Source organism: Elephas maximus, chromosome 10 (assembly GCF_024166365.1).
Source record: "Elephas maximus indicus isolate mEleMax1 chromosome 10, mEleMax1 primary haplotype, whole genome shotgun sequence".
NCBI lineage: Eukaryota > Metazoa > Chordata > Mammalia > Proboscidea > Elephantidae > Elephas > Elephas maximus.
Genome location: NC_064828.1, coordinates 84,992,170 through 85,016,342, shown reverse-complemented (window position 1 = coordinate 85,016,342; position 24,173 = coordinate 84,992,170). Strand labels below are relative to the sequence as shown.

Below are 24,173 nucleotides of genomic sequence, written 5' to 3'. Positions count from 1 at the left end.
AGGCCTGGTGATCTATTTCCAAAAGACCAGCTACTGAAAACCCCATAGAGCATAGTTCTACTCTCACACACAAGGGGTTGCCATGAGTCGGAGTTGATCAGAGGGCAACTGATTTTTAGTTTTAAGCAGGAATCTACAGACAATGGTGTCAGCATTTGAAAGACCCCAGTTGGAATTCACACTCCTAGAAGATCCATACACCTGAGTCTATACCTGAAAGTTCATTAGTTAGCATAAAAGATACTAGAAATGAATGGTGTTGGAGATGTGTGGATTGGCCAGAAAACTCAAGGTTTTCATGAACAAGGTGTTGGATGTGGCTAGCCTAACAACTGAACATTTTCAGGGGACGGCTTAGGTTCAGAAATTCTCTTCCTCTAGCTACTACTTACCTGGAGGATTCCACCCTGAATCAGAAGCTATCTGATCCTGCGGTCAGATCACTGTCATAACTAACCTCAGGTGCAAAACTTACCTGAGAGATGCTCCTTAGAGGCTGGAGTGCTTAAGATGACAGATGGCGGACTCCTTGAGTTTACAGAACAAGTTGTTAAAGTGTTTTTGAGCCTGCTTGCTAAACCCTGGTTGCATAGTGGTTAATAAGTGTGGCTGCGAACCAAGAGGCTGGCAGTTTGAATCTACCAGGTACTCCTTGGAAACTTCATGGGGCAGTTCTACTCTGTCCTGTAGGGTCGCTATAAGTCAGAGTTGACTCAGTGGCAACAGGTTTGGTTTGGTTAGATTTTTGATGGAGAAAATTGAGATATTCATACTGGCTCAGACCAGCTGGCGGAGAGACGGCAGAAGGGGAGACTTAGGATTCTTATGTCTGACTTCTTTCATTGGAGGTAACTGACTGGTCAGATTGGCTTAGGTCATTTTTTAACACACCCACACACACATACTCGTCTTCCCCTACATACAGTCAAGGCCTACCTGGGAAAAACAAGGTGACATGGAAGAGACGAAAGCTCAGGGATTCCAGTGACCAGGAGCATAAATTTTAATAGCCACCAGTTTTCTGGTTTGCCAAAGTACACAAATCAGAAATGATTAAAGGTCATAACCATGGTGCAGAACAAATGCTTGAAGGGAGGGTAGGATTTGAAAAAGAAACATCTCCTGTTTGGCCCTGTGATAGTGAAAAGAACACTGGACTAGGAGTCAGACACCCAGGTTCTAGTTTAGCTCTGACAACTAATAAGCAAGCACCTTAACTTATCAGTCTCCATTTTGTGGGCTGCCTTTGCCTCTTCATGGGGTAGTTACAAAGCTCAAATGAGAACGAATGGGGAAGAAAATGTCTAGTACACTGTAAAACTCAATATTTCAGGAAAGTTTTTAAAGGAAGGTTTGCTCACGCCATAGTCACAACTTCCGAAGACGTGAAAAAGGATGTATATCAATTTCCCCAGGAAAGAACTGCTAGTGGCCTAGGCAGTGTCCTTGGAAACCCAAACTGATTACGATTTCATATTGTCTGATACAGTGTTGGATGATGAGCCCAGCAGGTTGGAAGGCATTTCACAATAGCTGCAAAAATGGACTCAAACCAAAGATCATGAACATGGCAGAGGACTGGGCAATGTTTCATTCCATTATACATAAGGTTGCCAAGGGTCGGAGTCAACCCAATGGCAGCTAACAACCACTAAGAGATGAGTAAGACTTCTATTCAGGAGCTTAGCAAAAGATTCTGTTTATTTGGGCCGGGCCAATAAATATTTACTGAGGACCTACTAGATGTAGACCCTGTCCTAGGCTAGATATTCCCAGGTGTTCAAAAGTAAGCACAAAGCATAAGCCTACAGAAAGACTTGTACAAGGATGTTCATAGCAGCTATATTCGCAATAGCTCAAAACTGGAAACCACCCAAGTGAGCACCAACATGTGCATGGATAAATAAATTGTGGCATAGCTATACAAGAGAATACCACTCAGCACTAAAAACACACACATATATATGAGAGGACAAATGTCGAAAATACGCCAAATAAAAGAAGGTTTAAGTAAAATAGTACATACTATATGTTGTTGCTAGTTGCCATCGAGTCTGCTGACTCCTGGAGGCCTTATGTGTACTTGCTCAAAATAAAACAGGCTAAACTAATCCATGTTGAAAAATAAGAACATTGGTTGACTCTGTGGGTGAGGGTAGGTGAGAATTGGCTGGGAAGGGACTCCCACATCATCATTCTGGGGTAATAATAATGTCTGTAAGGAGCCCTGGTGGCACAATGGTTAAGCACTCAGCTGCTAACTAAAAGGTTAATGATTTGAACCCACCCAAGTGTTCCGTGGAAGAAAGACCTGGTGATCTGCTTATGTGAAGATTGCAGCCAAGAAAACCCTATGGGGCAGTTCTACTCTGTTACATGGAATTGCTATGAGTCAAATCAACTTGACAGTACCCAACAACAACTACAGTGCCTTTAACTTGGTTAAGGATTGGCATTACACGGGTGTATTGCATGCCTTTTTCAAAACTCATCCAATGGGAAGCTCAAAATTTGTGCAAGTCGCTGTACATAAATTTTACCTAAAAAAAAGAGAACCATATACAAATATTGAACTCTAGTTAATGATATGCAATGCTGAAGTGTTTAGGAATGAAATGTACTCAGGTCTGGAACCTCCTTTCAAGTGTACCAAAAATAAGATGAAGGATGGATAGATGGACAGATAGCAATAAAGCAAATGTAGCAAAATGTTAATTGTAAAATGTAGGCGGTGGGTACATTTTGTTTGTTTGAAAATCATTATAATTAAATGTTGGGAGAAAAGTAAGCAGACACAGTCCCTGGCCACTCTTTCCACCCTTTCATTTTGCCAAGCAATTTTAAGATATTAAGCAAATGAAAGTGTGTGATAAACACAGCTGCTGGAAGATCACATTTTCAATGCGTTATGAAAATTGCATTGTCTACAAATCTTGCTTGCTTTCTTTAATTATTGAAGAAGGTACAAAACTCTCTGGTTGTAAGTGGTTCTATTTGATTTGGAATGGGATATTATTTTTAATGGTCCTTAAGAAGATTTAGAGGAAATAATTCCACTTTCCAATACAATAAATATAGGATCATTTCTAGAATGTATGTATCTCTGTATTAAAGAGTCATATGATATGCCATACTGGACACTTGAGTTAAAATTTTATGGGTTATTCACAGAAGAAAATATGCAGAATACATACATATGTCCATTGACTAGTTATTAACCGCTAGCAAATTACAATATCCAGTCATGTCTTGGGCTTGGGGCTGCAAAAAGGCCATTTCTGAGCCCATTTATTTTCTCTTAGATATCAGTGCCTGAAATGCAGATGGTGCTACCAGGTAAACAGTGTGATTTTCGGATGTGACAATGAAGAAGGAAATACTTGAAATAAAAACGATAAAGAAGTGGAAATTCTACGATTCATCTGGTTCCAGATTTTATCTACGAAACTGTTAAAAACAGGACAACTTGTTAGTTTCTGTAGCATCAAAGTTGACTTCAGTCATGTCAGAGAAAGACCTTCAACGTTCTTGCGTCACTCTGTGTCTCGCCAGCTCCAGTCCCCATGGGCCAGGCTGCTTCTTTAGGAAGAAACCACTCGCCATGGAGTCAATTCCAACTCATAGTAATCTCTACGGGTCAGAGAAAAACTGTGTTCCGTATAGTTTTAACGGCTGATTTTTGGGAAAAAGATCACCAGGTCTTTTTCCCGAGGTGCCTATGGGTGGACTCGAACCTTTAACTTTTTGGTTAGTAGCCGAGTGTGTTAACTATTTGGAACACGTGGGGATTCCTCTTTAAGAGGAGGTAGGGACATAAGTCCTCCCAGAATGCGCCTCAAGTCTCCATTTGATTTTCATTTTGACTGAAATTGCCTCAGATTTTCCTTGCCTCCACCATGTCACCAAAGTGCATATCACTGTTTCTGCATCTTTAGAGTCATACAGACTTGGGACCGAGCACCTGCTTGATCGTTAACCCCTACAACATATATTATTCTACCTGTCCACTCCTCCCTTGTGACACATGGTTTTCCAGGTGCTGGGAGTACGGTAGTGAGTAAACTAAAGACCTGCTCTCGTGGAGCTTAAATTCTAATGGGAGAAATAGACAATAAGCAAACAATAAACGCATACCATGTCATACGGTATATGAGGGTCCTAGGGCTGCTACTGTATCCTATAGGGTCACTGAGTCGGAATTGACTCAGTGGCAATGGGTATGGGTAGGACTGCTATAACATAGCACTACAACTGAGTGGTATATAAGAACAGAAATTTATTGTTTCACAGTGCTGGAGGCTAGGAGTTCAAAATCAGGGTGTTCGCCATGTTGATTCCTTCTGAGGGCTCTGAGGAAGAATAAGTTCTATGCTTCTCTTCTAGTATATGGTGGCTCCCAGCAATCCTTGGCACTCCTTGGCTTTCAGTTGCATCCCTCCAATCTCGGCCTCCCTTGCCACATGGCCACATTCTCTCTGTGTCTGGATCAAGCCTACTCTAGTATGACCTCGTGTTAACTGATATCTTCAAAGAACCTATTTCCAAATAAGGTCACTTTCACAGGTACTGGCAGTTTGGGAGCTAGATGGAAAACAACGCAGTGTCACCTAGTTTACTCATCTGTAAAATGGGGATACTAAAGCCTTCTTTCAAGTAGAATATGGGGCTAATATGATGCCCCCCCTTTTCTTGCCCTTCCCCACAGATTTGGAAATTGGAAAATAAGGTTCCCCTGTACAACTTACAGGCATACAACAAAGGTAATGGGCTTAAACAGTGATATGCAAAGACACCACAAAGAGAAAACTTCCTCTCTAACTTGATTGAAGGCCCAGTATTAAAACATCTAAAGAAAGAGTCTATCAGCCCTGTTGGCTGATGGTCAGTGTTGGAGGTATTGGAGGCAGAGACTGGGCCTGGTGGTGAGTCTCCCTCACCGTGGCACTAATTGTGGCATTCAGCTACGGCAGGCAGGGCAGCTCTGGAGCTGAGACTCTCACAGGTCTGTGACCCAGCCGTTAAGGTCCCCAGCTCACTTAGTCTACACGGCTTCCTGTTTATAAGCAACTTTCTCATCTTATTTTCTCATCTCAGTTTGCCTTTGGACAGAAAGCACTGATCAGAGATCATATGTATCTGGCTCATAGGATTGTTTTGTTTCTCACTGCAAAATAACCAGCTGGCATTCCTGTTTTTATACATCATTCCCTTATGAGTCAGGATAGTGTGTGTCAGTGTCCCAGGCTCCTACTCACTTCTTGTTATATAAGTCAGAGTTTTGAACCTATACAGCTGAGATCCAGACCTCAGAAAATGGTTATTCCTGTGAGGTAGAGGCACTTTGTGGAGTCTTGTCAGGGGGCCAGCCTGTCTTAGCTGTTTGCCTTTCTCAAGCTCTTATGGGGAATGATTAAGAAAATTACAGATAATGTATGCTAAGTGCCTATCAAAACCTGGATTATAGTAGTTGTTGTAAGCTGTAGTTGAGTTGGCTCTAACTCATGGTAACCCCATGTACAACAGAACAGAATGTCGTCTGGTCCTGCACCATCTTCATGATCATTGGCGTGGCTGAGTTGATTGTTGTAGCCACTGTGTATTTTGAGTGCCTTCCAACTTAGGGGGTCCATTTTCCAGCACTATATAGGACAATATTCTGTTGTGATCCATAAGGTTTTCATTGGTTAATTTTCAAAAGTAGATCACCAGGCCTTTCTTTCTAGTCTGTCTTTGTCTGGAAGCTCTGCTGAAACCTGCGTGACCTTTCTGGTATTTGATATACCAGTGGCACAGCTTTCAACATCGTAGCAACACACAGGCCACCACAGTACGACAAACTGACAGGTGAAAGCTGGAGCACAGTAAGTGCACAATACAATACACAAACCACACAACACTGTAAGGCTAGCTCTCATTCCTTCTGGGCAGTGAGCATTACTCTCAAGCATACCACAGCCATGCTGCTCCATCCCCCTAACCAACCCTCAGTGCAACCGCCACCCCTGAAGGCTATGGTTGGAATCTCCCTGCACCAGGGGCATGCAGGAAGCCCTTGAACCACTCGGTTCTTCACACTACCACCACAAAAAGCCAGAGGTCTAGTTTACCCTCCACAGAGCCCAGTCTAGCCAATGCCCATGTCACGGGTAGAGAGGATCACAGTACTGCCCTGCCTCCTGGACATAACTTCTAGCTCCCAGCTGTCTCACACAAGCCTGGGACAGACAACTGGGAAACCACAGAAGTAGGCATAGTTCTGCCTCTCTGCTCACGGTGAATGCTAATATATAACCAGCTCTGCCAAATACTTACTAAAAATGTTACCAGAAAATGGCATTATGAGCATTGCATGATGGCAGTGGTACCAGAATCCAACCCAGATCCTTTGACATGGACTCAAGTTCAAGTGACATTTCATATGCGGAGGCTGCACAAGCTGCTGATCTCAGGTTATTTTTAATACAGTTTCCACATTTATAAAGTTTTTAAAGTCTTACAAGTTTTGTATTCCATAAATAATTTACCAGCCTGTGGCTTGCCTGCTCTCTACACTGAGGCAGCGTTTGGTGGTCAGTGAATCATAGATACTCAAGGTCAAGTAGAAAATATAGGTCATTTAGTTCAGCCCCTAAAGATACCTGAGCTTCCATCCTCCATATTCCTTCAAAGTAGCTGTCCACTTTTTTGCTTAAACCCATTAAAACCTGTTGCTGTTGAGCCAATTCTGACTCACAGCGACCCTATAAGACAGAGAAGAACTGCCCCATAGAGTTTCCAAGGAGCGCCTGGTAGATTCGAACTGCTGACCTTTTGGTTAGCAGCAGTAGCTCTTAACCACTATGCCACCAGGGTTTTTCACTTTGTTGCTTGGACACCTCTGATAACAGGGAAATCACTTCTCTACAAATGCAAGGGCAAAGATGTTGGCACTGGAAATGGAGAGCTCGGGACGCTGAAGTGTGAAAACTCCGTTGCTGTCAAGTCGATTCTGACTCCTGGCGATCCTGTGCATAACAGAGTAGAACTGTGCTCTATGGCATTTTCAATCGTTGACTTTTCACAAGTAGATCACCAGGCCTTTCCTACAGGGGGCCTCTGGGTGGACTTGAACTTCCAATCTTTCAGTTTGCACCTGAGTGCATTAACTGTTTATACCACTCACAACCCTTGAAGTTTGATAGTTTGAAAGAATTGGCTACTGTGTATAAAGACCTCCCTGGGCTTGGTCACTCTCTGCCAGTTCCATCTGGTTTGGATTTGGGCCTTCAAGCTGTTTCAAGCCACAGCTCATTCAAGAGTCAAACATCCTCAGAGCTACCTTGTCCTCTACCCCTCTACCCCACTCTTGACTCCTGGGGCAGAGCACTTTGCAGTGCCTGGTCACTCCTCTCGCCACCTCAGACAATGCCCACTTACACCCCTCGTGGAGACAAAAGTCCTGTTTGGTCCCCAAGACAGTCGTGTTCAGACTGCACACACTACCCCCTGAATCTTGCCTGGTCTCTGTGATGGTTAATTTTCTGTGTCAATGTCAACTTGCCTTGGCTATGGTGCCTAGTTGTCCGCCCAAACACTATTCTAGGTGTTGCTGTGAAGGTATTTAGATATGATTAACATTTACAATCAGCTGACATTAAGTAAAGCAAAAATGCTCCATAATATGGGTGGGCTTCATTCAATCAATCAGTTGAAGGCCTTAAAACATTAATATCTATCTATCTACCATGGAACCCTGATGGCACAGTGGTTAAGCACTCAGCTGCTAACTGAAACATCTGTGGTTGGAACCCACCAGCCACTCTGTGGGAGAAAGATGTAGCAATCCGCCCCTGTAAAGATTTACAGCCTTGGAAACCCTGTGGGGCAGTTCTAGTCTGTTCTACAGGGAGTCACTATCAGTCTGAATTGACTTGATGGCAGTAGGTTTGCTTTTGGTTTGTCCATCCATCCATCCAGCCAACCATCCATCCATCCATCCGTCCATCCATCTCCTGCCTGTTGGCTCTGTTCTGTTTCTCTGGAGAAGCCTGACGAATACTACCTATAAGGTCAGTTGATCTGGCATCCTTAGCTCTCATTCCAGCACCTGTTCCCTCCAGTCCTCCCATTACTTCCTCCCATTTGATTCTTCCTTCTGACCTCCCTTCAGACACTCCCATGGTACCCACTGAAACTCTTGGATCCTGGACAGTAAAGTCCCTGTCATTCTTACCCCTTTCACAGGACAGTACTTCCACCTCCACCTGGCCTCAACTCAGAACTGACTGTTCCCTGAGGATAGTGCTTCCAGGGCAGACCTCTCAGATGGAGAGGCTCATTTTTCCACATTCCAGGTGACACAGGACTGGAGGCAATAAATAGTGTTCTCTAGTTCTTAAATGACATCGATTGGTACAGTGGCTGCAACAATGGGCTCAAGCATAACAACGATTGTAAGGATGGAGCAGGACTGGGCAGGGTTTCATTCTGTTTGTACACAGGGTCGCTATGAGTTGGAATCACCTCAACGGCACCTAACAACAACAACGGTTCTTAAATTCCATTTCCTGACCAATGATCTTCCCATCTAAGTCCTACCTGGAGCTTTATGCCTCAGTCTTCTGCTGTTCTTAGATGCCATCAATCATCCCTCACAAAGCCTTCAAAATGACCTCATAAAAGGTAAGTCAGATCATCTTACTTCTCTGCTCAAAACTCTCCATTGGCTTGCAACTCACTCATCATAAACTTCAGAGAACTTATAACCTGATCTGGCCCTCTGCCACCTATCTGAGTTCATTTCCCCCACGTTCCTCCTCACTCATGGGGAGAAACAGGCTCCTGCCTCAGGGCCTTTGAATGACCATTTTTTTTCCCTGGGACACTCGCTTCCTAACATCCTCTTGGCTCACTCTCTCTCTTCATTTCTTCAGGTTTCTACGTAAATGTCATCATCAGAAAGGTGTTCCCTATGGCTCTATCACCCTATCCCATCCCTACAAGGCCAAATCAATATCACCTAACTCTGCTTTACTTTTCTTCTTAGTACTTCTGCCACTGGACGTGGGTCTTGTTTTGTTTATTGAATTTGTTGGCTTATTTGCTGGTGCCTCCTTTCACCAATACAATGTAAGCCACAGGAGAGCAGAGACTTTGTTCTGTTTCCTGCTGTATCTCCAGCACCTAAAACACTGCCTGGCTCATAATTGGTGCTTTTTAAGTAATTGTTGGATAAATGAATAAACTCCAATACACCACATTTACCTCATTCCCTTACTCCCACTAAAACTACTCTTTGACTTTATGGAAACTTTCAATTCCTTGACAGTTAAATGAAACCACAACAATGATAATAATTTAAAATTAATGTGATACTTAGTTCAGTCCCAACATAAGTATTTTTCATGCATTATTTATTTTAACTTATGGGGTTGATTATCTTGTTGTTGCTGTTTTTGTTCAGTCGAGTCGGTTCCAACTCATAGCGACCCTACGTACAATAGAATGAAATACTGCCCAGGCCTGTGCCATCTTTATGATTATTGCTATGTTTGAGCCTATTGTTGCAGCTACTGTGTCAATCCATCTTCTTGAGGGTCTTCCTCTTTTTTGCTGACCCTCCACTTTACCAAGCATAATGTCCTTCTCTAGGAATGGTCCTTCCTGATAGAACATCCAAAGTACGTAAGATGAAGTTTTGCAAGTCTCCCTTCTAAGGAGCATTCTGGCCGTACTTATTCAAGAGAGATTTGTCTGTTCTTTGGGCAGTCCATGGTATATTCAGCATTCTTCGCCAATCCCATAATTACCTTATATTTCCCATTTTATACTTGGGGAACTAACGTCTCAGTCCAGCTGCAACCTTGTGGGACGTCACTCAAACTACTCTCTTACCAGCAGCTTCAGTATCTTTTCCTTTTTACCCTCTAGTCTTTTCACCCTGAAATTTCCTCTAATCTTGTATCAGTGTAGTAGTTAGTTTTCTCTGCTCCTAAACGCTGGACGTGTAGTTCTGCTGAACTGAAGAGGAAAAAAACCCAAACATCACGCAAACTGGTCTCATAGGATGTATGGTCTCAAAATCTTAGTTGAGTCCCCAATATCTCTTAGCAGTTCCTTTTGTTGTCAGTGGTCAACTACATCTCCCATTGTTCCAGCCCTCAACTCACTCTTCAAGCTCCCCACTCCTGCCCTATGCTTGTTTAGTAGGTAACTTTGTTTTCTATTTCACAAAGACAATTAAGCCTAAGTCTGAACTCATTCAAATTTCAACTTCACACATATAAACATCTCTCTGCTTGCAGCTATTCTGGCCTTCTTCACCCAACACTGACTGTAACTCCCAGAAGGGACAGTCACAGGTACCATATGACATTTCCTCTCTCCTCATCACAGCTGATTGGATGAGGAAAACATCGCTGGTCCAACCAGGATTAACATGGACATCAGATGCGCCCAGCCCAGCATTATCCATTCTTTTGGAAGAACTGTTCTTCTCTTTCCATTTGGTTCTGTCAATACTGCCATAATTCATACTCAAACCTCATATCTGTGTAATCATAAGTAGCTCAGGTTGAGTCGTTCATAGTATACTATGGCTCCCTGAACAAGTGATTGGCCCAAGTGATTGGCATAGGATGTAAGTGAGGCCAAACGCAGACCATTCCCATTAGGGGTTTTGCATTGATGGTTGAGGGACAAGTCTTTTGATCAGCCCTTAAGAAGCCCTGGTGGTACAGTGGTTAAAGTGCTCAGCAGCTAATTGAAAGGTCGGCGGTTCTTTGTGTATCATTTCGAGCTTTAAGGATATGACTTCAGATTTCCCCATGGTCAGACTGAGAGCTCAGAGAAGTTACTAAAAATCAGCATGGAAGTATACTGATGTTTCAGCTCAAAATTGCCTAGAGGTCATAGACTTTTAGAAGAAAAATTTTAGAAGGACTTACTTTACTACAGTTTTGCAAGATGTTACCATTGGGGACAACTCAGTAAAGGGTACATAGGATCTCTGTATTATTTCTTACAAAGGCATCTGCAATTATCTCACATGGAAAGGGTAATATAAACAAGGAGCAATTGTAAAAGAAACCAAAAACCAAACCCGCTACCGCTGAGTTGATTCAGACTTATAGCATCTCTGAAGGACAGAGTAGAACTGCCCCATAGGGTTTCTAAGGCTGTAATCCTCATGGAAGCAGACTGCTACATCTTTCTCCCACGGAGCAGCTGGTGGGTTCAAACCACTGACCTTTTGGTTAGCAGCTGAGAGCTTAACCATTGCACCACCAGGGCTCCTTATTTTAAAAGATGGCAAGTGAAAAAGGTAGGAAACCACCTTATATTTCCATCTTAATTTAATGGCATCAACATATATCAAGTTATCCAAGTTGGAATCTTCAAAGTCTTTCTTGTCTTTTTACTCTCCCTTAGTCTTTTTTTTTTTTTTTTTAGTCTACCTCTTTGTTCAGTCTCTAAGGAGCACTGGTGGCACAGTGGCTAAAGCACTCGGCCTTGAACTGGAAGGTCAGTGGTCTGAATCTACCGGCTGCTCCTGGAGAGAAAGATGTGGCAATCTGCTTCCATAAAGATTTACAGCCTTGGGAACCATACCGGGCAGTTTTACTCTGTCCTACAGGGTAGCTATGAGTCAGAATTGACTAGACAGCAATGGGTTTGGTTTTGGCGAGTTTGGTCTCTAATTCTATCAATTCTACCTTTAGTGTATTTCTCAACTCAGTCCTACCAGTACTATCCTAGCCCATGTTCACTGCCTCGGTTCAAGCTCATCATGTATCACTCAGATTGTTGCAACAGCTTCCTAATTGGTCTCCCCACCTCTGGTCTCATCTTGCACTAATCTATTTCCACTGAACTACCAGAATTATCTTTCTGAAATACAAATCTTATGTCACTCCTCTGATTAGAGTTCTCCAATGGCTTTCTACTGACAAGAGGATAAAGAACCAATTTGTTAACACGGCAACCTACCTTTGTTTTTATATTTATCCTTACAGCTACCTGATGCGCTCTTTCCTCCCAGTTCTCCTGGGAAAATCTTATTTATCCATCAAGATTGAGTGCAAATGTCCCCTCCACTTTTAAAAGCGTTCCCTGGTACCCATATACAAAATCAGGTGCCCTGTCTATTCCCAGGACACCTATAAGTCTTTATGATTATCGGCACATGAATCCACTTTTCTCCTCCCCAGAGAAGTATCTGGAACACAATAGGTGCTCATGAACAGTTAGTTGCATAACTAGAGTTGGGAAGGGGTTGCAAAGCCCTAAAGATCACTATTACTCAAAACACCAGGGGTTTGGTGAGTACCTCAAGTCACTCTTTGCTCCTTGTTAATTTTGCATACTGGGAGATTTTTCTTAACCTGGAAATAATTACTTTTATTATGAAAATAAAGTGAGAAATAAGATCCACTATATGGAAGTTTCTTTACATCAATTTGATTGAACATATGCATTCAAATGTTAAGGCACATGCTGTAATTTCAAATTTTAAATGACTTTACAAACACTGCTACTACAACAATCATTTTCTCTGAAAGAAACGCTATGTATGTAGTGGGGAGCTGTGGATGGACGTAGGGTATATATTTGGTTGGTCTGGTTTATTGAGTGTCCTCTACGGCGCAGCTGCTCATACTCTAAGTGCATGTGAATCCCCTGGAGATCTTGTTAAAATGCAGATCATGATTCAGGAGGTCTGGGACAGGACCCAAGATGCTGTTTCTCTAACAAGCTCCCAGATGATCCTGATGTTACTAGTCCACCGACCGCATTCTGAGTAGCAAGTCTCTACAGGGCTTACCTGTTGCCTTTGAGCTGATTTCAACTCACAGTGACCACGTATGTGTGAGTGTAGAACTGTGCTCCATAGGGTTTTCAATGGTTGATTTGTAGAATGCCAGCCTTTCTTCTGAGGTACCTCTGGGTAGACTTGAACCTCCAACCTTTCGGTTAGCAGCCAAGGGCGTTAACCGTTTGCACCAAACAGGGGCTCCCTACAGGCCTTACACATGATGAAAGTGGAAGTTCTGGGCCCCCAAATACAACAGCCAGAGCTAATAGAAAAGCCTCCCTTTTCTCTCAGATATCTGTAAAGACACAACTAGTTACATGGCCACAGTTTAGCTAGTCAGAGGACAGAAAAAATAATCTTAGTCTGACACGCTTTGATATGACATTTAAACTCTAAAACTTTACTTTCTGATATAATATGCCAAATAGGACTATACCAATTAAAATGCACCCTTCTTAAAAAACACTGCTTTTGAAGGCCGAGTTACAGCTTTAGGGACTGCTGAGTGCCTAATTAAAAATGATCCCCATGGCATTTTCTGGTCTCCCCTTTGGAATCTCATGGACTAAGGCTGATTATCTTCAGGAGGTGGTGCTGGCTGCTGCTTGTAGGTTTTAATTTTTATTTATTCTTAGTTTTCCAGAACTAAGTGAAAATAACATCTAAACACCCTTGTCTCGGAGGAATTTGCTTTTAAGTTTGAAAAAATAACAACAAAAAACTGTACCGTACAAAGCACTTGTTTCTTTCAGAGACTTCAAGATGAGCTGTCACAGCAGCACGAATCCCAAATGCTAATAGCCATAAGCACAGAAAGATATTAGGAAATTCCATTTAAGGGACAAGTCAAAGTATCCATTAATAGGCATTTTGTTGTTGTTGTTGTTAGGTGCCATCGAGTCAGTTCCATAGCGACCCTATGCACAACAGAACGAAACACTGCCCGGTCTTGAGCCATCCTCACAATCGTTGTTATGCTTGAGCTCATTGTTGCAGCCACTGTGTCAACCCACCTCGTTGAGGGTCTTCCTCTTTTCCGCTGACCCTGTACTCTGCCAAGTATGATGTCCTTCTCCAGGGACTGATCCCTCCTGACAACATGTCCAAAGTATGTAAGACGCAGTCTCGCCATCCTTGCTTCTAACGAGCATTTAATTAAATAAATTATGGTACGTAAATATTACAGAATATGAGCAGACGGTGAACATGATAAAATAGATGTATCTGTTAATATAAATATTTAAGATTAAAAAAAAACAAACCCTATTGCCATAGAGCTGATTCCAACTCATAATGACCCTACAGGAGAGTGTAGAACTGCCCCATAGGGTTTCCAAGGAGTGGACAGCAAATTCGAACTGCCAACCTTTTGTTTAACAGCTGATCTCTTAACCACTGTACCACCAGGGCTCCATATTAAGATGATAAAAAAAAAAAAAAAACTAAAAAAATCAGATTTTTGGAAAAAAAGTATAGCCGTATGCTAAAGGAATATACTGCAAAGTACTAAGTGTTTTCGGTAGTGGATTGTGTTGTTGCTGTTGTTAGCTGTTGCCGAGTTGATTCCAACTCATGGTGACCCACGTGCGCACAGCAGAGCTGTTCTACAGAGTTTTCAGGGCTGTAATCTTTTAGAAGAACATCACCAGGCCTTACTTCCAAGTGCCTCTAGGTGGGCTTAAACCAGCAACCTTTTGGCTATAGGAGAATTTAATTTTTCTTTTTTCAAAAATGAATACTTTTTTAAATTGTGCTTTAGGTGAAAGTTTACAGCTCAATTTCTCATACAAAAATTTATACACATAGTGTTATATGACACTCGTTGCAATCCCTATAATGTGACAGCACACTCCCCGTTTCCACCCCAGGTTTCCCACGTCCCTCAAACCAGCTCCTGCTGCTTCCTGCCTTCTCATTCTGCCTCTGGACAGCAGCCACCCATTTGGTCTCGTGTTTCTGCCTGAACTAAGAAGCGTACCCTTTACGAGTATTATTTTATGTTTTATCTTTGTCTGAAGAGTGAGCTCTGGGAATGGTTTTAGTTCTGGGTTAACAGACAGTCCAGGGGCCATGTCTTTGAGGGATCCTCCAATCTCAGTCAGACCATTAAGTCTGGTCTTTTTATGTGAAATTAAGTTCTGCACCACACTTTTCTCCTGCTCCGTCAGGGACTCTCTGTTGGGTTCCCTGTCAGGGTGGTCATTGGTGGTAGCTGGGCACCATCTAGTTCTTCTGGTCTCAGGCTGATGAAGTCTCTGGATTATGTGGTCCTTTTGTCTCTTGGGCTATATTTTCCTTGTGTCCTTGGTGTTCTTCATTCTCCTCTGCTCCAAGTAGATGCATCTTAGATGGCCGCTTACAAGGTTTTAAGACCCCAAATGCCACTCACCAAAGTGGGATACAAAACATTTTCTTGATAAACTTTGTTATGCCACTTGACCTAGATGTTCCCTAAAACCATGGTCCCCAGACCCCAGCCCCTGCTAGTCTGTCCCTTGAAGTGTTTGGTTGTGTTCAGAAAACTTCTTAGCTTTTGGTTTAGTCCAGTTATGCTGACTTCCGCTGTATTGTGTGTTGTCCTTCCCTTCACCTAAGATGATTCTTGTCTACTATCTGGTTAGTGAATTCCCCTCTCCCTCCCTCTCCACTCTCGTAACCATCAAAGAATGTTTTCTTTTACTAAAAAGGACCTACTTAAGTGGAAAAACATACCTTGCTCATGGATAGGAAGACTTAACACAGTAAAAATGTCTATTCTACCAAAAGCCATCTATACATACAATGCACTTCCGATCCAAATTCCAATGACATTTTTTAATGTGATGGAGAAACAAATCACCAACTTCATATGGAAGAGAAAGAAGCCTCGGATAAGTAAAGCATTACTGAAAAAGAAGAAGAAAGTGGGAGGCCTCACTCTACCTGATTTCAGAACCTATTATACAGCCACAGCAGTCAAACAGCCTGGTACTGGTACAACAACAGACACATAGACCAATGGAACAGAATTGAGAACCCAGATATAAATCCATCCACATATGAGCAGCTGATATTTGACAAAGGCCCAGTGTCAGTTAATTGGGGAAAAGATAGTCTTTTTCACAAATGGTGCTGGCATAACTGGATATCCATTTGCAAAAAAATGAAACAGGACCCATACCTCACACCATGCACAAAAACTAACTCCAAGTGGATCAAAGACCTAAACATAAAGACTAAAACGATAAAGATCATGGAAGAAAAAATAGGGACAACCTTAGGAGCCCTAATACAAGGCATAAACAGAATACAAAACATTTACAAAAATGACAAAGAGAAACCAGATAACTGGGAGCTCCTAAAAATCAAACACCTATGCTCATCTAAAGACTTCACCAAAAGAGTAAAAAGACCACCTACGGACTGGGAAAGAATTTTCAGCTATGACATCTCTGACCAGCGCCTGATCTCTAAAATCTGTATGACTCTGTTAAAACTCAACCACAAAAAGACAAACAACCCAATCAAGAAGTGGGCAAAGGATATGAACACACATTTCACTAAAGAAGATATTCAGGCAGCTAACAGATACATGAGAAAATGCTCTCGATCATTAGCCATTAGAGAAACGCAAATTAAAACTACGATGAGATTCCATCTCACTCCAACAAGGCTGGCATTAATTCAAAAAACACAAAATAATAAATGTTGGAGAGGCTGCAGAGAGATTGGAACTCTTATACACTGCTGGTGGGAATGTAAAATGGTACAACCACTTTGGAAATCTATCTGGCGTTTTCTTAAAAAGTTAGAAATAGAACTACCAGACAACCCAGAAATCCCACTCCTCGGAATATACCCTAGAGAAATAAGAGCCTTCACACAAACAGATATATGCACACCCATGTGTACTGCAGCTCTGTTTACAATAGCAAAAAGCTGGAAGCAACCAAGGTGTCCATCAACGGATGAATGGTTAAATAAATTGTGGTATAGTCACACAATGGAATACTACGCATCCATAAAGAACAGTGACGAATCTGTGAAACATTTCATAACATGGAGGAACCTGGAAGGCATTATGCTGAGCAAAATTAGTCAGAGACAAAAGGACAAATATTGTATAAGACCACTATTATAAGATCTTGAGAAATAGTATAAACTGAGAAGAACATTCTTTTGTGGTTACGAGGTGGGGAGGGAAGGAGGGTGGGAGAGGGTTATTTACTGATTAGTTAGTAGATAAGAACTACTTTAGGTGAAGGGAAGGACAATACTCAATACAGGGAAGGTCAGCTCAACTGGACTGGACCAAAAGCAAAGAAGTTTCCGGGATAAACTGAATGCTTCAAAGGTCAGCGGAGCAAGGGCGGGGGTTTGGAGACTATGGCTTAAGGGACTTCTAAGTCAATTAGCAAAATCATTTTATGATTTTATTATGAAAACACTCTGCATCCCACTTTGAAATGTGGCATCTAACAAGCAGCCATCTAAGATGCATCAATTGGTCTCAACCCACCTGGATCAAAGGAGAATGAAGAACACCAAGGTCACACGATAACTATGAGCCCAAGAGACAGAAAGGGCCACATGAACCAGAGACTTACATCATCCTGAGACCAGAAGAACTAGATGGTGCCCGGCTACAACCGATGACTGCCCTGACACAGGGAGCACAACAGAGAACCCCTGAGGGAGCAGGAGATCAGTGGGATGCAGACCCCAAATTCTCATAAAAAGGCCAGACTTAATGGTCTGACTGAAACTAGAGGAATCCCGGTGGTCATGGTCCCCAAACCTTCTGTTGGCCCAGGACAGGAACCATTCCCAAAGACAACTCATCAGACATGGAAGGGACTGGACAATGGGTAGGAGAGAGATGCTCATGAAGAGTGAGCTACTTGTATCAGGTGGACACTTGAGACTGTGTTGGCATCTCCTGTCTGGAGGGGAGATGGGAGGATAGAGAGGGTTAGAAACTGACAAAATTGTCACGAAAGGAGAGACTGGAAGGGCTGACTCATTAGGGGGAGAGTAAGTGGGAGTATGGAGTAAGGTGTATATAAGCTTATATGTGACAGACTGACTTGATTTGTAAACGTTCACTTAAAGCTCAATAAAAATTATTAAAAAAAAAAGAATGTTTTCTTTTGTGTTTAAACCTTTTCTTGAGTTCTTATAATAGTGGTCTCATACAATATTTGTCCTTTTGCTACTAATTTCACTCAGCACAATGCCTTCCAGATTCACCCCTGTTGTGAGATGTTTTGCAGATTCGTCATTGTTTTTTTTATCGTTTGGTAGTATTCCATTGTGTGTATGTACCATAATTTGTCTATATATTTGTCTGCCGATGGGCATCTAGGTTGTTTCCATCTTTTTGTCGTTGTAGACAGTGCTGCAATGAACATGGGTATGCATGTATCTATTCGTGTGATGGATCTTATTTCTCTAGGATTTACTCCAAGGAGTAGGATTGCTGGATCGTATTGTACTTTTATTTCTAGCTTTTTAAGAAAGCACCACATCATTTTCCAAAGTGGTTCTACTATTTTACATTCCCACCAGCACTGCCTAAGTGTCCTAGTCTCTTCACAACCTCTCCAACATTTATTATTTTGTGTTTTTTGGACTACTGCTAGCCTTGTTGGGGTGAGATGGTATCTTACTATAGTTTTAATTTGCATTTCTCTAATGGCTAATGATTGTATTTCCTCATACAATGAATATCTTTTAAAAATTCAATTTATAATGGCCTAGACCAGACCATACCTGGACATGTCCTACTTCTACATGTACACAGACTGAACTCTGAGATTACAAAACTCAAATTCTATGAGAGTGCCTTTACTTATTGTGGCAAAATATAAATATAGAGGCCAAGCCTGGTCAGGAGCATAATGTCACTAGTCAAAACCAAACCTGTTTCCATCAAGTCGATTCTGACCCATAGCGGCCCTGTAGGACAGAGTAGAACTTCTCTATAGAGTTTTCAAGGAGCAGCTAATGGATTTGAACTGCCGACATTTTGGGTAGCAGCCATAGCTCACCATAGCTTTTAACCACTGCACCACCAGGGCTCTATAATGTCATTAAATCAAACCGTTGAGTTGATTCTGACTCATAGCAACCCTACAGGACAGAGTAGAACTGCCCCATAGAGCTTTCAAGGAGCACCTGGTGGATTCAAACTGCTTACACTGTACCACCAGGGTTTCCATAATGTCATTAGTGGGGATTAACCCTACTAAATTCATTAAGCATCCCCTTTAACTGTTTTTTTTTTTTTTTAACTGTGTTTCTTTTGCTAAATACACCAGGCATGATGAGTAAATAGGGGGAAATCTAGGATCTGCCACCCAGGATACAGAAACTTTTAAAAATCTGGTGGGGAAGCAATTCTGACAGACTTGAAGGTTTGCGTCAAGGCATTGAGGGTTGCTGAATCCCTCCATCTTTCTTTCATCCATTTGTTCCACACAAAACACACTCTCTCACTACTTGCCATGGCTGTATGATAGGTGGAGCCACCTGAATTAGTAGAGCGGCACCTGGGTGATATAGACTCAGGTCATGGGTACTTAATCTGGGGACCATGGATCAGGTTTTGGGGGGTAAATATTTTTTATTTCTATTATAAGGCCCCAGAAACTAAATGTAAAACTTCGGGCATTTACTCACATGCATTTGTGGAAATCAAAGATTCAGGCTTTTCATCAGGTTCTCAAAGGTAAAGTGCCCTAGAAAAAATTGAGTTACTGATGCAACTTTTCAAGAAAAATAAATTTCAGCACATCCATATGTCTTAGATATATAATAAAAAAGCACAAAAGTGGTTTTATGCAGCCAATTCAAACACCCATGATGTAGAAGACCACATGGAGCAAGAAAAAAAAAAAAAACACCAAAAGCCCTAAAAGATAAAAAATATCCATTCTCTTATTACAAAAAAACCGGCTGCCATCGAGTCGATTGCGACTCATCGTGACCCTATAGGACAGAGTAGAACTGCCCCATAGAGTTTCCAAGGAGTGCCTGGCAGATTCAAACTGCTGACCTCTTGGTTAGCAGCTGTGGCATTTAACTGCTACGCCACCAGGGTTTCCATTCTCTTATTACTAGCTGCAAATTTGACCCCGCTACTCCTTGGCACAATGGTTGAGAGCTCAGCTGCTAACCAAAAGGTCAGCAGTTCGAATCCACCATCTACTCTTTGGAAACCCAATGAGGCAGTTCTACTCTGTTCTAATAAGGTTGCTATGAGTCAGAATCGACAGTAACGGGGTTTTTTTTTTTATTATTATTATTTTTAATGAGAGGCCTGGCCTTTGCCCTCAGCTACTATGAGGTGATCTCTAGGCCCCTGAAGAGTCTTGTCTGATAGGAATGTCTTTGTTGCCTGGGGGATTTGGCCACCAGACAGTCTAACAATGTGATTTATGATCCAGGCTTTGGGACAAGCCATATCAGTTTCAACCTCTGGGAGGGTCTAGAGACTAAAGGTCAACCATATGGACAGTATGTGATTGAGCTCCAGTCAAAACTCTGGACAGCAAAGGGTCAGGTGAGCTTCCCTGGTTGGCAATACTCTGTGCACATTGTTATACATTGTGGCCAGGGGAAGGTGATGCCCTCTAGGACTCCAAAGAGAGAGGATGACCAGAAGCTTCACATTTGTACCTCACCTCTTCCAGACCTTGCCCTGTGCATCTCATTCTTTGCCTGGTTCTAATTTGTATTCTTTCACTGTAATATAACTGTAATGAAAAGTGAGTTTTATGAGTCATTTTGGTGAACTACTGAACCTCAGGGTGGCTGTGGGGACCTCCAAACTCATGGCTGGTGTCTGAAGTTAGGGCAGTCTTCTGAGGACTGTCCCTTAAGACTATGCAGTTTGTCCTAACTCATTACAAGAAGTGTCCCAGATGATTCTGAGGCTGGTGGTTCTCCCACCACTCTTGGAGTAGAACTGGCTTAATGTAGCCCTTCTTTCCATTGCAAAACCCCTCTTTGGATTGGTTGAAGCCATCTCTTTTGCCTCTGCTGTAAAACCATCTTACTTCTTAACTCTGGAAAGAGAGGCATCTGGGCTTACAAATTGCCCTTTTCTATTAAAAGACTGGCTGGTGCCCCCCTGCCTCAGCTGTTCCAGTCAAGTTTCCTAGGCTGTATGTGTATAAATGGGGCAGTCATTTGGCTTTTAAATGGGTCACACTATGCTGAATCACAGCCACTATGTGTTATAAGCAGACATACCACTTAACACACTAATTATAAATTGAACCCAAACAGATCTCTTCACAATCTTATCACTGACAACGACTAATGACAGGAATGATGAAAATCTTTAATTCAATTTATTAGAGGTGACAATCAGAGGTGTGATCCAGACCTAACAAGTGAATTTACTAATTGAGCTTCACTGCTACATTACAGTTTGGTTTTAAATCACTTAAGAATTTCCTTAAGAGAGTGAGTTAATTGAAATACAAAGTTAAAACCAGAAGGCAAGGTTTCTATGCTATTGCATCACTGCCTTCCATATTAACAACTGGGAAGAATATTTCAGGGTTTTTCTTTTTCAGGTTGATCTGCTGATCATTTGTTCCCCAAGCTTGTAGTGAAAACTACTAAGAAAATTTCATCAACAGTTTTGAACTCTTGAAGGGAAGATCTTTATAGCATTCTAAAGAGTTTTAATTAGCATGCAGTTAAACCTCCTTAATTTGGATTACACTAACAGAAAATTTGTTATAATCTGATCAAAAACCATAATAAATTGGACTTTGTGAGAGGAAGAAAAGGCTTTGAGTAAATTAAATGAGATAAATAAAACTGCACAGGAAATATTCACTCTAATGAGTTCTCAGTTTGAGAGTTGGAAAAAAAAAAACTTGAAGATAATTTAGTTGAGGTGGTTTGGTCATAGTTGTACCCATAGCAAAAAGAATTAGCACCTAGAGCTCCTACCTTCCAGTCCAGAACCCTCTTCACCCTATTGATTAATATTGATAAGACCTCTATTAGTCATATGTATATCTTATTATTCTCAATATATATTAGCCAGTTAGCTATAGCTTAGATTTTTTGTAGGGACACTTAGAGGTCTAAGAGTTATACAACCAATCTGACTTTTTGTTTTGCAAACATACCCTACACTTCTGTGATTGGTATAGTTTTGGTTATAGCCCTCACAGCATCCTTAACCTGAACTGAAGCTGATCACAGTGATCCCAGTTTATAGTGTTTAGGTTTCCAGAATTGTGCTGGCTCTGAAGATATGAACTGGATCTGCCCCATCCTGTACTAAATTTTGAGTTCTCCTGGAGATGGGGCAAAATGTTACTGCTGAAGTCTTTTGTAAAGAAAATATGACACTCATGCCATCTGTGATAGCTTTAACGGTTCGAGTAGGGGCTATGTGGTGCAGCAGAGAGAGGCTCCCCAGAAAGCAAATGGGTGAATACAAGGATGGCTCTCATAAGGTGCCAATTACCTGGAGAATTCTCTAGTTTGGGATCTGGTCCTCAGCCTCACAGACTTCAGGCCTGGTTTGTTATTACAGAGAGACCAGATCCATTTCTGGGAGGTGGGGTAGAGGATTCATATCAATCAAACTCAGAGATGCTGATCCATGAAAACTTACGTGTAAATTTATTACCTCAGCTCGCAAGAAGACCATCAGGTCTGTATCAGTAGATTAGTGCCTCCTACCCTAAGTTACACGGGAAGTCAAGTCTAACCAGGAGATTGCTGAGTGGTCATGAAAACAGAATAAGATTAATTAGTAATAAATTTTAATGTTCTGTCAACAATAAGGATGGAGTGGACATCTGAATGTGCTAGCTGCCTACTTCACATCCAAACCTCTCTTCCCTTTATCTGTTAGCTCCCTTGCTTCTCCCTTTGGAGCTGCAAACAAGTGGGTTTAATGGGATTGACCCCAGCTCCAAAAGATGGCCTTTGTAGGCCTATCCAAATTAATACACAGCATTTATCCAGCCAAATTGTTGGTATGGGACCTAGGCTGGTCCAATCAGTGAAGCTCAGCACATTTCACTTTTTAAGGGGGAAATAGATGTTTTCCATATGCCACATTACTTGTTCATGATTGTGTTTAGCTAAAAAAAGAGTAAATTCATCTAAGCAATGATTTAAATAAATTAGGTTTCTTTTCACTCTAATTAAGTAATAAGAAATCAAGTAGTAAGTGATTTCTGTCATTTGTCCAGAGGCTTAAAAATGTCAGGATAGAGGTCATTGTGATTCTCCTCGCCTGTCCTCCATGAGCTCAAGAGGACTTCTATAACTTCAGAAATTATAACCTTGTCTAGATAGTAAGGAGGAGGAAGATAGAAGAAGAAAGGGCAATAACCAGGAAAGCAAAAAAAAAAAAAATTTTTTTTTTAGAAATAATCAGCTGACTTACACTTACGTCTCATTGGCTAGAATTATGTCACATGGCCAACCCTAGATGCAAAGACATTTGGGAAGTGTAGTATTTTAGCTGAGTCATTGCATACGCAGATGTTCCTGTTAGGAGAAAAACAAGATGAGTAAAGGGTAACATTATGCAGATTTTTGCAGTACAAATTAGTAAAATCTTGCAATTCTTTCAGCATGTAAATCTTTTCTTTCAAGGTATTAGTTTATGATTGGCTGTTTGCAACATCTGGGATCCTACTTCAGATGGATGAACAGAGGAAATTAGGGAGTCACAGAAGTGATGTCGAGGAACTGGCACCCTCTTAGAAGCTAGGTAAGGTCTTTATGGGGTCTTCAGGCAGGTTTGTGCCCTGCAGGGAGGAAGGCTGCTTCCGCCTTAGTGAGGTGTGGGAGCTTGAAGTATGAGTCATCCAAATCCTCCTAAATGTCTCCATTCCAACTCTCAGGGTCTCATTCTTTTCCTCTCAATACCCTTTCACTTAAGAAACCTACTGTGTTTATGAATTCACCCTACATAGTAACTCAACCAGCCACAGGATCAGAGCATACATTTGATGTTCAGCTTATCAGCCCTGTGGCTGTAAGAGACGAAGTATTCTTTTAGACCACTCATAGAAATTCTCGTTTCCTCACCCTGCATTGAGGCAAGACTGAAAGCTTGAGGATGTTTTTGTTGTTGCCATTTTCCTCTTCCTTTGAGCTCTAGCACAGTGCAGCCAGATTTCTTTAAAATGTTAATATGGAGGCTACCACCTGAGTTCACCAAAGTCTTGCCTTCAGTGGTCCCTTCATGCCAGCTAACCAGAGCCAATGTTTAAGAAATGTTTCACCTGCATGCCTTCAAACCCAACCAGATCAAATAAGTAATCCCCATTTTCTTAAGAATCTGTGGTATGTAAACATCCTAGCATCAATTATAGTTTTTGGTTGCAAAAATAAATGTCCTTTAACCAAT

At 41.7% G+C, this 24,173-nt stretch overlaps 1 protein-coding gene across 14 annotated transcripts in view; it reads right to left on the bottom strand.

The window, feature by feature from the left end:
• The window catches only part of RGS6 (regulator of G protein signaling 6), a 673,554-nt gene that overhangs the window by 316,126 nt on the left and 333,255 nt on the right, over positions 1-24,173 (bottom strand). For 3 of the 14 annotated variants that reach the window (XM_049898649.1, XM_049898650.1, XM_049898648.1), the window contains exons 2-3: positions 23,202-23,305; positions 19,454-19,512 (exon numbers count right to left, since the gene is read on the bottom strand). The exons of 9 other annotated variants lie outside the window; for them this stretch is intronic. In XM_049898649.1, coding sequence (XP_049754606.1) covers positions 19,454-19,459 — 6 coding nt within the window. In that variant the 5' untranslated portion in view covers positions 19,460-19,512; positions 23,202-23,305. The remainder of the gene's footprint in view (positions 1-19,453; positions 19,513-23,201; positions 23,306-24,173) is intronic. 2 more of the 14 variants (XM_049898651.1, XM_049898653.1) reach the window with 2 other exon arrangements.